This window comes from Myotis daubentonii, chromosome 7 (genome assembly GCF_963259705.1).
Source record: "Myotis daubentonii chromosome 7, mMyoDau2.1, whole genome shotgun sequence".
Classification (NCBI taxonomy): Eukaryota; Metazoa; Chordata; class Mammalia; order Chiroptera; family Vespertilionidae; genus Myotis; species Myotis daubentonii.
Window position 1 is genome coordinate 85568409 of NC_081846.1, and position 13010 is coordinate 85581418.

The following is a 13010-nucleotide window of genomic DNA, read 5'->3' on the forward strand; positions in this document are numbered from 1 at the left end:
CAGCGCAGGTGGCAGTGGCCATAGCTCATGTCATCCTGCTGATTTCTGGAGGGGTAACAAGCACCTTGAGGGTTGAGATAAATGCTCCTTTGCACACTGTCTTCCCCATCCACCTAAACCTTACACTCAGGGCCAGGGGTGGAGGCACCAAGGGGCCCATTGGTTAAGAGCAGTATTCAGCTCGATAAGAAGATCCCCGGCGCCATCCCACTATAAAGTCAGACACCCACCCGACTGACATGGCTCAGTGGTTGAACATCAACCTATGAACCAGGAGGTCATGGTTTGATTCCTGGTCAGGGCACGTGCCCGGGTTATGGGCTCAATCCCCAGGGCAGGGTGTGCAGGAGGCAGCTGATCAGTGATGCTCACTCATCATTGATGTTTCTATCTCTCTCTACCTCTCCCTTCCTCTCTGAAATCAATAAAAATATATTTTTAAAATAAAAAAATAACAATAAAGTCAGACATGTGAGTGGAAAACTTTCTAAGATCTACCCTGTTAGGATCTCCAGCATTGCCCTATCCGTCCGTCCATCCATCCATCCATCCATTTCACAAATGTGTATTAAGCATCTTCTGTGTACCAGACACCATTCCAACTTCAAGGGGCAGGGCATTCAGTGGTGACCCACACAGATGCTGGGTCTGCCCTGTGAAGCCTACAGTCCATGGGAAGACAGACAACCAGACGTGTGATTATAGTGAGACAGGCATCATGGGAGAGAAGATCAGGGTTCTATGGGCCTTCAGGGAAGGGGAGAAGAGGAAACCCAGGGCACCAGGGTGAAGGCTGGGGGCTACTGAAGTGATGTGCCAGCTGAGCCCTGAAGTAAGGGCAGGAGCTCACCCAGAGGAGAGGATCCCAGTAGAGGGACCAGCATGACTGGTGTGTGGAGCTGTAAGAAGCGGGAGAGTGAGGAGTCCAGGGGAGAGCCTGATTACAGTACTGGGAGAGAGCGGACGCTTCGGGGGGGCTCTACATAAAGGCTTTGGCACGGGCTCCACCTTCAGAGTGCTTGACAGGGAGGCTGGTCGTATTACTGACCCTTAACGTGATGTCTCCAAGGTCTCACCTCCCTGTCCTGGCCATATTCCCGAAAGAGCTTGGGTTCTGGGCTCAGAAAGACCTTGGCCCTGACCTTGAGCAAGTCATTTCACCTCTCTGAGCCTCCGTTTCCTCATCTGTAAAGTGGGATTAATAACAATACTTACTTCTCAGGAGTGTTGTGAGAATGCAATCGTGCCCTCATGCCAATCCCTGATGCATCCTAAGGTCTTAATCAACACAAGCTGTAATTCTGTCTGATTGACCATGGTTCAGTCAGTGTCAACGCCGAGTGATAGGCACATGGGCTTACTACCCTCTTCTATTTAGTTTTGAAATTATTATAATAAAATGTGTTTATAAAAACCTCTGCTCGCATAATTTTCTGCAATTGCTGCTATGATGCACGCTCCTTTGGGGAGTGTTCTCATTCATTAGAATGCAGCAGGAACAGATAGCAGAACATTCCTCCAAAATCCCCCACTTCCAGCTGCCAGCTCCATCCTTGCAGCAGTCGGAGGGACCCTGTGCTGTGCCCCAGCCCATCTTGATCCTAGGAGGTGCCAGTGCCAACATCAGAGCCTCAAAATCAGGTTTAAGAAGGGAATACTGAGACTTTCATTTTATTTATTTTTAATCTAAAAAGGAGAGAAAGTCAAGCATCACTAATACTTAAAATATGGATTGGAACTGTGCAGTCTGAGAGTTAAAGTGCAAAGTCTTGCTGTGACTCATGAAAGAACATATTTTCTTGCGTAAGATTCTGGGAAAATGGCAAGTTGAAGGGAAACACAGGAACGAACCCTTGTTTCTTTTTATTCCCATGAGAGGAGACCCGTCTCCAAACGTGGTCAGCCAGCTGGAATATAGGTACTGACTCGAACGTGCAGATCCTCTGATGAATATAAATACAAAAAAGAGAATTTTTTAAGGTATGGATTGACAGGATACATAAATGATTCATCAGTCGAAGACATATTGGGTGTGAGTGCTGAAAAGTGTTTGCCCAATAGAATCCGTGAACTGTGGAGCAACTGGTCTCCACAATACACACTGTGGTCCCTCCATGGTGTCATCAGGCTTAATGCAGAGGGAGGCCTTGGTATTTTGTCTTGGCTGCCCAGCAGAGCCATCTGCTCACCCAGATAAGAGGAAAATGTAGCAGAGGCACAACTTCTATCCGACTTTCCGGGGCCAGGTGTGTATCTCATGCACGCAGGCGGTCCTGAAAATAACTGGTCACATAGAAGCAGGCCGTGGGGATGAAGAAAGGGCCTTTGGCCAAAAAGGAGCAGCCATGCTCACTTCAGCTAAACCCTCTGCACCTGCAAGACGTCCCCTCCCCATCCCAAGAGGGCGAAGGGAGAGCTGATACAGGAGAAGGTGGTCAGTGAGCCTAAGGAGAAGGGGTTGCCGGTGGAGAAAGACAGGTCCAAATGCTTCCTTTGGAGTGTGTGCCCTAAGGGTCCTGCTGGGTCATCAACTCTGACCCCAAGGCCAGGACATTCAGCCCAATTCTTCAGGAGTGAGTGCTCCCTGGGAGCATCCTGGGCCAAAGATCAGGGCTGGTGCTTGTCCTCCGGCCCTGCAAAGCCTGCTGAGATCCCCTACGGAGAGGAAGGTGAGAAGTCTATCCCACCCATCTGCTCTCCTCTCAAAGGCTCGGGAATTCTGGGAGGTGGATGTACCTCATCTGTGCAGTCAGGTGCGCTCCCGGCCTGGAGGTCTGAGTTCAAGTCCAGGCTCAGACTCTTATAAGCTTCGTGAACATGGGCCAGTCACTGGACCTCTCTGAGCCCTGATTTCCCCACCTCCCACAGGGCCAGAACAATACCTTTCCTATTTCCCCCGGAATGCCAGCATGGTAATCCCAACCCAAGAACACAGTGAGAAAATGGACCTGAAAGCAATTAGGACATTTAAACAATCCTTTACAAGTAGAATTGATAATAGCTGCTTACTCAACTAGAGGCAAGAATGATAAATGTCTGGGGCAGAGGGTTTCTTGTATTCCACATGCCCTCCCAGGATGATGGCAGCACAAGTGGCAGGGGTGGGAGGCCTGGTCTCCCCTCCCTCCTGCCTCCTTCTCAGGGAGTCCTCCAGAAAGACCAGGGATCAGGGCCCTCGGGGGCCAGAGGGCCTGGGACAGGCAGAGTGTGCAGACAGAAGGAGGTTGCTCCTGACCTGGCCCTGCCTCCCGCTGCTGCCTCATCAATCCATCCCCTCTTAGCGGCTGACAGCACCTCTCAGCAGCCTGGGCATTAGAATTGCAAGAAGCCCGGCTGCACTGGGGAATACCGATGGAGGAATCTCAGACTCAAATGTGTCTAAGTTTTATGAACAGCCAGATCTGGGCAAGGCGTTCCTACTGCCCTTCCACCAAAGGGGAGTGGTAAGGGTTTTGTTAGAAGTACAAATTGCTTCTTAATGCAGAGGATGAAGCTGGGTGCTGGCACCTCCTTAGAAATTCCTCCCGCTCCTGGGAAAGCCACTGCTGCATGTCAATTTTAATTTTTGAAATTTAAACCGAGGGCTTTGTGTCTAAGCTCCGTCTCATCGGAGAAGGGGACGGATAAGTCAAAAAGAATTAGGGCCCCGCTGGGGATTGCAGATCCATAGCAATTAGACTTCATTTGGGTCTCAGACATTTGCTTTTAATCGCATTTCTGAATGATACAATCGACAAGGCATCAGAAATGTATGCTATGCAACCGTAGATGGGGCCCGGCTCTGCCCTCCCCAGTTCCTGGGCTCAGCTGGGCTTGGGCTCCTCAGTCAGCAGGGGTGCGGTCGGTTGAGGAATTGGGGTTCAGTTTCAGTCTGGAACTGGGGAATATATATATGATTTGTTTTCTGCCTTGCTGTCTTTCAGAACTTTATCCCTGGACTGAAAGCAGATGCAATCATTGCTAATACTCCAGTTAATGACAATAAGACATTATTCAAGTAAAATAAGAGCATCAAGAGGAATAGCCACAGCAACGGGACTTGAAGCAGGGGTATAGTTGTCTTTAAAGGGGAATCACAGCTTTAGCGTCCTCCAGGAACTACAGTTGAGCCCAATGTGATTTGGGGGCAGACATACAGCCATGAACATTGTCACCCACATTGACCTATGAATACATGTGTGTGTGCACATGTGTAACACGGACTAGTGATGACAACCACAGTATATCCACATGGGGTGTGTGTGTGTGTGTGTGTGTGTGTGTGTGTGGTGTGTGTGCACCTCCAGCTTTACACAGGTACACACACTCTGGGGTTGCCTCCGTGTGCACACATTTCTCTTCAAACAACTGGTCAAAACAAACTCAGTAAGTACTAACAGGTAGTTAACTGGTTATTTTGTAGATAATTTATTACGTATTGGAATGCAATGGTCTAAAAACAAAACAAAAAAGTAAATTAAAAAAATCAAAGCCATGTTGGCTGTTTCCCTACCTTGTGTGTGTGGGATGGGATGGGAAGTACTGAGAAGAGAGCACACACAATGGGGCTCAGATCATGGCACCCTGCAAATGGGAAGGGAGGGTCCCGGAAAGGGGGTCCCTCCCCCAGGGATAGTGTATATCTCTTCCCACGCAGTTCCGGGTGAATTCGGGGAGCTGGATGATCCCCAGATTGCCTGTTTACCAGCTCTTATAAGAGCTGTGGCCCTAGCCGGTGGTGTGGGCAAATGGATGGGTGCTGAGCACTTTATGCCTGGGTGGGTGGGTTTCTGCGGGGGGGACTTCTGCACTTCTTTATAGGGACAACCATCTCAGAGACCACCTGCTGGCAAGTGCCTCATCCCTGCCTCCAATTTGCCTCCCCTATCCCTCCCTTCTCCAGAAACCCCTGCTCTTTGACGTCCTCCCACAAGGCTGGGAACTTGGAGACTCAGCCACTCCTCTCCTGCCTGCCTCTATATAATTCTCTCTCCCCCACCTCCTCTGGGCCCCTCCAGTTCAGGGATGCAGCCCATGGGGAGAAATATTATCTCTCAGAAGGGTGGGATGCTCTCTCATCTCTCCCCACATCTTTTCGCCCATCTCGGGTGGCAGGGACAGGGCAGTGGCTGACAAGCAGGCATAGACGGGGCTCTTCCGGGCCCAGTTAATGTCGTCATGTCAAGGTGGACATCTGGAGGACTGGTCTGGGGGCCACCCTGACAAAAACATCGGAGCCCGTGGTCTAGAAACATAATTTAATGCGTCGCAGTGGGTCTGAGTCAGGCGTTTGGTGGAGAGGCGAATTTCCGTTTGCTGGGATTGTGCAGCAGTGGGGTTTTGACTGATGGACAGGGAAACTTGCAGGAGGATTGGACTCCCCAGGGAGCTCGTGCGCACTGTGGCCTACCTCGCCGGCCAGGGTTGGAAGGCTGGGCCTCCGGGCACTAGGAGAAGGAGGGAGACTGAAAGAGGGCAGTTCCGCCCAGCCTGTCCGGTCCAATCAGGTTTGCAAAGTGTGCTGCCACCGCCACCGCTGCTGTCCATGCCTTTGGGGTTCAGGTTCAGGCTCATCTCACCACGTTGGCGTCGCCCTCTCCCTCCCCAGATGGGGGCCAGGGGCCAGGAGCACTGCCCAGAGCATAGTGAGTTGCAGACACACTGGGGATGGGAGCGGGACAGGGAGGATAACGGGAATGTGTCTTTTCCAACGATGTCAAGAAGTGTCAGGAAACGCAAGGGGTCCTTGCCAGGGAGCAGCGCGCCCGCCCTGGGCCCAGGGCGGGGGAAGCCCGCGCACAGCCCCAGCGCCGCTAGTCCGGGTAGAGGAGGAAGCCGGAGAACGTGCTGTACTTGTTGTTGTTGCCTCCGTGCGCCTTCCCGCCGTCCAGCTTCACGTACACCTCGTCGCCCGCCTCCAGGTGCAGCACCACGCTGTTGCTGGCGTAGTCGTAGTTCTGGTCCGCGTCCTGCGCGATGGCGCTGGCCCGGACCTGGGGGCGAGCCGCGGGGCTGTCGGTCGGGTCGGGGCAGCCTGCCCAGGCCCCTCCCGGCCTCCACCCGGCCCGCCCCCTGGTCAGCCATCTGCCCGAGGCTCTGGCTCTGGGGTTCACGCTCCCACCCAGGCTCCACCTTCTCTCGCCAACTTAGCCAATTCCTTCCCGCAAGTCCGGGAGGGAGGAGAGATGGGACTTCTGATCACCGCCCAGCGCGGAGGGTGGGAACCAGGGCCAGGACCAGAGGAAAGGGGAGTGAGGGGCGAGCGCCCTGCACAGGGGCAGCTAAAGAAGGAAGAGGCTTCCGAGGAGCCCTGGGTGGCCGGGGGAGTGGGGGACGGGCTGCAGGCGAGGCGCGCACCTAGCCAGGGAGTGCGGTTCGGGCAGCGCGGTCTGGGCTCTCCCGGCACAACCTCCGTTACGCGGGGATAAACGCGACCAGGGAGCTTTGGGGAGCGGGATTCCGGGCGCGCTCGCCAGCGGGGAGGAAGGGGTTGGCTCCCCAGCAGCTGGGACGCGGGGTCTGCGGGAGCGGCGGGAGCGGCGGGGCGGGGTGGGTCACTGACCTGCCCGTTCTTGCAGAGGTCCGCCCACATGCTGGTGCCGTCGCCGCCGCGCATCAGGATGTGGTAGGTGAAGAAGTAGATGCCGCGCACCTGGCAGCTGAACTTGCCCGTGGTGGGGTCGTAGTGATTGCCGAGGTTGGTGACCACGTCGTCGAACTTGAGCACCTCGTAGCCTTCGTGGGGGCTCTTGAGACCCACGTAGAAGGCGATCTTGGGGCCACTGAAGGCGGCGCTGAGCGCGCCGGTCACTTCGCCCTCAGAGTCGCCGCCGCCCCGGGTTCCGCCACCCAATACCCCGTCTCCTCCGGCCGCTCCCGCCGTCAGCTGCAGCCCTGGCAGCCCGGGCCGCCCGGAGTCGCCCTTCTCCCCCGGGGGACCCCTGGGTCCAGGCGGGCCCGGCTCTCCAGGGGGACCCCGCGGCCCTGGCTTGCCCGGTCGCCCCGGGTCGCCCTTGGGTCCCTGGATGAAAGGGGGCGGAGGGTTGGCGCTCAGGTCTTGCATGACTTCCAGGGCGGCGGTGCTGGGTCCAGGCGGCGGCGCCTTGGCGCCCGCGGGGCCTCCACCGGGGGCCGCGCTGTACGGGTCGCAGATCATGCGGCAGGTACCCATCATCTCGTAGTGCGCCGCGCCGGGGGTGGCCGCCTGCAGCAGCAGCGGCACCGCGATGAGCAGCCCCAGGGCCATGGCCAGGAGCACGCCGACGGCCGCCAGGCAGGCGCGCCGCCGCCGCTGCCACTGCTGGGAAGCGGCCGCCACCAGCTCCTCCTTGCCGCCCGAGGAGGTAATGGTGGGGCGGCGCGGGCGGCCCCGCTCCCCGAACTCGGGGGCCGACTCCACCGGTCCTGGCCGCACCCCCGACGTGGCGACCCCCGCTCCGGGCGCCCAACTACTTCAGGGAGAGGCGCCCCAGCACAGGCGCCGGTGCTCACCGCGCGAGGGCTGCTCCGGAGAGGCGCGGAGCCCAGCGCGCATGGCGGGGCGCCCCGGACCAGCCAGGCGCCCTCTGGGTCCGGCAGGTGGCCCGGGAGCGTGGGTGGGGAGGCGGCTTCCGGCGCGGGCTCGGCGACTCTGCCCCGGCTCGGCTCGGGGCTCAGCGGGGCTGGCTCGCAGGTGGGGCGCCCGGGCTCTGCGGCGCGCTCAGCTCGCTCTCCGGCTGCGCGGGCTCCGCGCGGAGGGGGGGACCCACTACCCTGACGTCAGGAGTCCGGGGCTGAGCGGTGGCGGCGGCGAAGCAGCGCGCGCTGCCATCACTCGGGAGACGGCGCCCTCATGGCATCAGCCTGCTGTCCTTCTCCTTTCCCTTTCGGGCTGCGTCCCTGGCGGAGGCGGCGGAGGCTCGGTTCTTCCCAGAGGCGCCTGGGAGCCACAAGTGGGCGCAGCGGGCGCATCCGGGAGCCGGCGCTCCGGACACACCCATCCGAGGCCACTCTCGCGCGCCTCCCACCAGCCACTCACGAACACTCAAGGGCGCACTCCGGAGCGCACAGGCACCTCCACATGGCCACGAAGGAGCCCAGAATCCTGATGCCAGCGAGGTCCTTCGAGAATCACCGAATCCATCGCCCTGCCTGAAAGCAGGACCAAACCTCAGCCCACCCAGGACAGCCTTCGTCCAGGAGGCCTGCCGCCAGGACTTCCTGAAAAGCCACTGAGCTACTTCTTCAGAAAGGAGTAAATCCCGCTCTAAGAGGCCCTTCACTCCTAGCTGAGGGCTCCAAGCTGTTACAGAGGCTCCAGAAGGCCACCCCCAACTCTTTGAATGATTCTTTTCAGTCCACAGGCCAAATACAGGCGTCTATTAGCCTCAGCCCCTCTTCCAGCCAGAAAATGCCGGGCCTTGTCCACTGTACAAAGTCCATTTAGAGACGCAATGGACACCCAGCGCTTGGCGTGACCTGGGTGCACTCTGCTCCCAGGAGCGGCTGGCCAGGACCAGTCAGACCTTCAGACAGGTGCCTGGACACCCACGCTCCTTCCTACTGAGTGGGCTTGGTTAGTTTACAAAATCCTCCAGCAGCCGGCCAGTAGCTTAATTGATTAGAGCGTCCTCCAGGTAGGCCAACGTTTCGGATTTGATTCCATCCCGGGTCAGGGCACATACAAGAATCAACCACCAAATGCATAAATGCGTGGGGCAACAATTCGACCTCTCTCTCTCTCTCTCTCTCTCTCTCTCTCTCTCTCACACACACACACACACACACACACACACACACACACACACACACACACACATCAATAAAATAAAAACTTTGAAAAACACTCCAAAGTTATTCTGAGCTAAATCTCAAATAAGCTATGACACCAGATTTGGAGAAGAATTCTCCATCTCCAGTGCAGCCGGGAGGATAAAGGGAGGAAGTGAGTGCTCCTGGGTTCCGACTGGGAAGACCTCAGGCTCCGAAATAAAAAGCTCTGCCTTCTGCTCCTGGTCCTGCTCTTGCCCCAAGCAGCTCTGTGACTCGGGCAGGTCTCCCGCTCCAGCCCTCCCATGTGCAGCATGCACTTGGCTGGGCCTGCAGAAGAGCCCCACCCCCCATACCCCTCCCAGCCCCCACCCTCCACTCCCTTACCCCTCCCAGCCCCCACCCCCCACCCCCTTACCCTTCCCACCCCCCACCCCCCTCCCCCGGGCTGCTATCAATGTCTGGCACAGCATCAGCATCTCTGGACGCACCAGGCGCCCTCCTGCGGCTATTTGAAGAGAACATTTGTCAGGTCTCATGTTCTCCTGGGTTTCTTAAAAATCCATTTTGTTTCTTTCTGGTCACTCTGAGCCATTTCCCCACCCCACCCCACCTGAAGTCGCTCCAGCCTCTTCCTTCATCGATGTATTTCCCAGGGATTAACAGAAGATCTGGCACCACGTAGGCCCTCAGTACATATTTGTAGAAAAGATAACTAAACAGAGCTTGAAGCAAACTTGACTCAAGAGAGAAGGGACGAAGGAACTCATTTATTAGGCACCTACTATGATGCTCAGGTACTTTGCACACGTTCCTTCACTTACTCCTCCTTATGGATTAGCAATTATTCTCCCATTATACAGATGGGAAAACAAAGGCTTTGAAAATGTAAGTAAGGTGCTTGCCAATGTCCTCCATCCATACAACAGAGCCAGACTCTTCCTCACAGTCAGTCCAGGGGCTCTGAGGAGCTGGCATTGAATGCAGCATTGGCAGCTAGTTCCTGGCCACAGTCTTCACTGGTTTTGTGGGTCCCGATAGCACTCTCTCCCCTTCCCTTCCCTTCCCTTCCCTTCCCTTCCCTTCCCTTCCCTTCCCTTCCCTTCCCTTCCCTTCCCTTCCCTAAGGCCACACCTAGAACTAGTGAGCTCCAGGAGCCACATTGCCAGGTTCAAATCCAGGCTCTGCAACCTTGTGTCTGTGTGACCTTGGGCAAATTGCTTCATCTCTCTGAGCCTCAGTCTCCATGTTTGTAGAATGGGGATGACAAAAGTACCTACTTATGAGTTATTTAGAGATTAAATGAGTTAAATAAAGGCCTTAGAACACTAGTTGGCTCAGTAAAGGTTAGCTATTATTATTAACATTGATACTTTAGACCTCCACCATCATGCCTAAGAGCACAAAGATGAGCCATGTGGGCAGTAAACAGGATGGGAGAGGTGAACTTATTGTTTGTAAAAGAGAGAGACACCAAGATCACCCCCATGCTCTTTTTCTAAAACCGACAAGTGGACCACACTGTCCTTCTCATTCTTCTCAGGCTGACCTGCTCTGGCTTCCTGCCATTTATCAAGACTGCCCAGACTGCCTCTGGTCCCCAGCGCCCCCTGGACGAACATTCTCAGACAGACACTCACTCTGCATTGCCCAGCCCTGCAGCCCCATTATCCCCAAATCCCGGACTTCTTGCCCCTGCAGGATCTGGACAGGGAAGGAGCAAGGAGGGGCAAATGTGTGAGACCCAGGTTTTCACCCTCGCAGACCTCAGCCCTGGAGCACCCACAGCCCTGCAGGCAGGAGGCCTCCCCAAGGCCAGCCCTCCTCCAGGGTCGAGGGCAGCAACAGCTAGAGAAGACAAAGCAGGCAGCCTCACATCCAGACTACGTAAGTCAGGGGGTCCGTCCCCTGCCCGCCTGCCCTTCCTCCCACAGTGACAGAGCCAGACAGAGTGGCCTGCTGGCAGCTTGACACCTTCTCCTCCCCAGGCTGCTGCTCCCCCTGAGTGATCCACATCATCAGTGACTATCTTCTAATGAATATTAACTATGATCTTTATTAGCATACTAGAGGCCTGGTGCACGAATTCGTGCACGGGTGGGGTCCCTTGGCCTGGTTGGTGATCAGGGCCTATTGTGGGGGCCAGCTGGCTGGGGGAGGGGCTGCGAGATGTTGGCTGGCTGCCCCCACCCCCCTCATTGGGGCCAATCTGGGAAGCCAGCCGGGGGGAGAGACTTTGGGAGGTTGGCCAGCTGGGCGGGGAGGGGCCATGGAAGGTTGGCTATGGGAGCACACTGACCACCCGAGGGCAGCTCCTGCATTGAGCATCTGCCCCCTGATGGTCCGTGTACATCATAACAGCCAGTTGACCAGTCGTTTGGTTGTTTGGTGGTTGTTTCACTTAGGCTTTTATATAGATAAATAGTCTTCCATTTTGGCCATAGTTTTATATTCCAGGCCTAATAATGACTCAGATCTGCCAAAAATTGTCCTTAGTATTCCAGCCTGCATTTCACCCACCAACAACCATTGACGATCAGTCACCTCCACTTTCTCACCCCTCAAAGCTCTGTGGTCTGTGACATACAGTTTGACACTTTATCACACGCTGGTTTGTTCAGTGCTCTCCTCCGCACTATAGTTCAGTGCTCTTCAACCTGGGATGCCTGTCTCTGCTCATCTCTCTAGACTCATCCCTAATTATCCTTCAAATCCCAGCCAAGTGTCACTTTCCTGTCCGAAGTCTTCCCTGAACCCTCCCCAAGAAGGGTTGACAACTCCTGAAGGTAAAGAGTACCTTAAATGGTCCTGCCCGAGTGGCTCAGTCAGTTGGAGCACCATCCCATACACCAAGAAAGGCTGCAGGTTTGATTCCCAGTCAGGACACATACCTAGGTTGTGGGTTCAATCCCCAGTCAGGGCACGTGTGGGAGGGAACTGCCCCATGTTTCTCTCTCACATCATTGTTTTATTCTCTCTCTCTCTCTAAAAATCAATAAATACATATCCTCAGGTGAGGATTAAAAAAGAGTACCTTGCATGTACATACCCCTGCCATCATGTATCATGATGTTTACTTGTTAGCCTCCCCCACCAGGCTTTGAGCTCCCATAGGGCAGAAATCAGGTCATTCATTCATTCATGCATGTGTCATTCATTTGTTCAGCAAATATGTATTGATTCCCATTGTACACCAGGCATTGTGCTGCATGCCGAGTGTGCAGTGGTGAGCAAGACAGGTGTGGTTCTCCTCCCGTCCAGCTGTCCTGCAAGGCCTCCTTGACCCCCTCCCCTTTCTGCGTGCATCTGAACTGCTGCTATCCGGCATGGCTGTTTATTGGAAAGCTTTCTTTGAATTAGATCTGTGCCCCCAACTAGACTATAAGCTCTTTAGAGACATCATCTTAAATACATTGGCCAATCGCTTGGCTCCATCCCCATGGGGAAGGTCAGCATGACACAAAATGTCACACTATACAAGGCCCCGGAGTCCGTGTTAAAAGATGTGGCTTTTATCCTGGTTGCAATTAAGAGATTCTAGAGGAGTTTTGAGCAGAGAGTGGCATGATGTACATTTGCAAAGATTACCCCAGCTGCTGTGGTGAAAGGTGTGGGGGAGGGAGTAAAAATGAGGAGACCAGTTTGGAAGCTATTGCATAATCCAGACTAGAAGTAATGGTGGTTTGTTGTGGGATAATAGAAGAGAAGTGGGGTGAACTATAGATGTATTTTGAACATGGAAGCCAGGGGTCTTGATAATGGATTTGAAATGAAAGTTAAGTGAGGAGGAGGAGGAAGAGGAGAAGTCAAGTTTAACTCCTTGGATATGACTTAAGCAACTGGGCGAATGAATACAAGAAGGGGAATTTAGGGAAGAACAATGTGTGTGGGAGATGGAGGTGGGAGGTGAGAGGATTTGTGGGCTCAGTTCGGCAAATGTTAAGCTTGGGCTGCCGGTGAACTATCTGATGAATCATCACAGGGGCAATGGACATGAGTGTAAGACTCGGAGGTGAGGGAACAATGGAAATATACATCTGAGAGTCCTCAGGAGGCAGATGGCATTTGTCGCCTTGGGAATGAAGAATGAGGAATTGGCAGATGGAAAGAGAGAACCCAGTCTCATGAAGAACAACCCCTCCGACCCAGCCATCTCGAAGTTAAGTAGAGGCGAAAGGGAAATCTTCAACAGAGACAGAAGAAGCCGCCAGACTAAGGAAGGAAGCTGGTGAATAGTCTACAGAGAAGAGCACCTCGAGAAGGAAGACATGATCACTTACTTA

General features: G+C 54.8%; 1 protein-coding gene across 1 annotated transcript; it reads right to left on the reverse strand.

Moving 5' to 3' along the window:
* Positions 1 to 3748: 3748 nt before the first annotated feature.
* On the reverse strand, positions 3749 to 7882 carry C1QL2 (complement C1q like 2). Its single transcript, XM_059702515.1, has 2 exons — positions 6542 to 7882; positions 3749 to 5972 (listed from the first exon to the last, which is right to left on the reverse strand). Exons 1-2 carry the CDS (start codon positions 7223 to 7225, stop codon positions 5793 to 5795), a joined length of 864 nt encoding a protein of 287 aa, XP_059558498.1. The 5' UTR covers positions 7226 to 7882; the 3' UTR covers positions 3749 to 5792.
* Between the last annotated feature and the right edge of the window lie 5128 nt (positions 7883 to 13010).

What these genes read in the sequence shown, in the direction of transcription:
- C1QL2 (XM_059702515.1), bottom strand. Translation starts at nt 7,225, where the DNA reads ATGGCCCTGGGGCTGCTCATCGCGGTGCCGCTGCTGCTGCAGGCGGCC. An exon ending in ACCTCTGCAAGAACGGGCAG is followed by an intron (nt 5,973 to 6,541) that starts GTCAGTGACCCA and finishes GCTCGCCCCCAG; the next exon opens with GTCCGGGCCAGCGCCATCGC.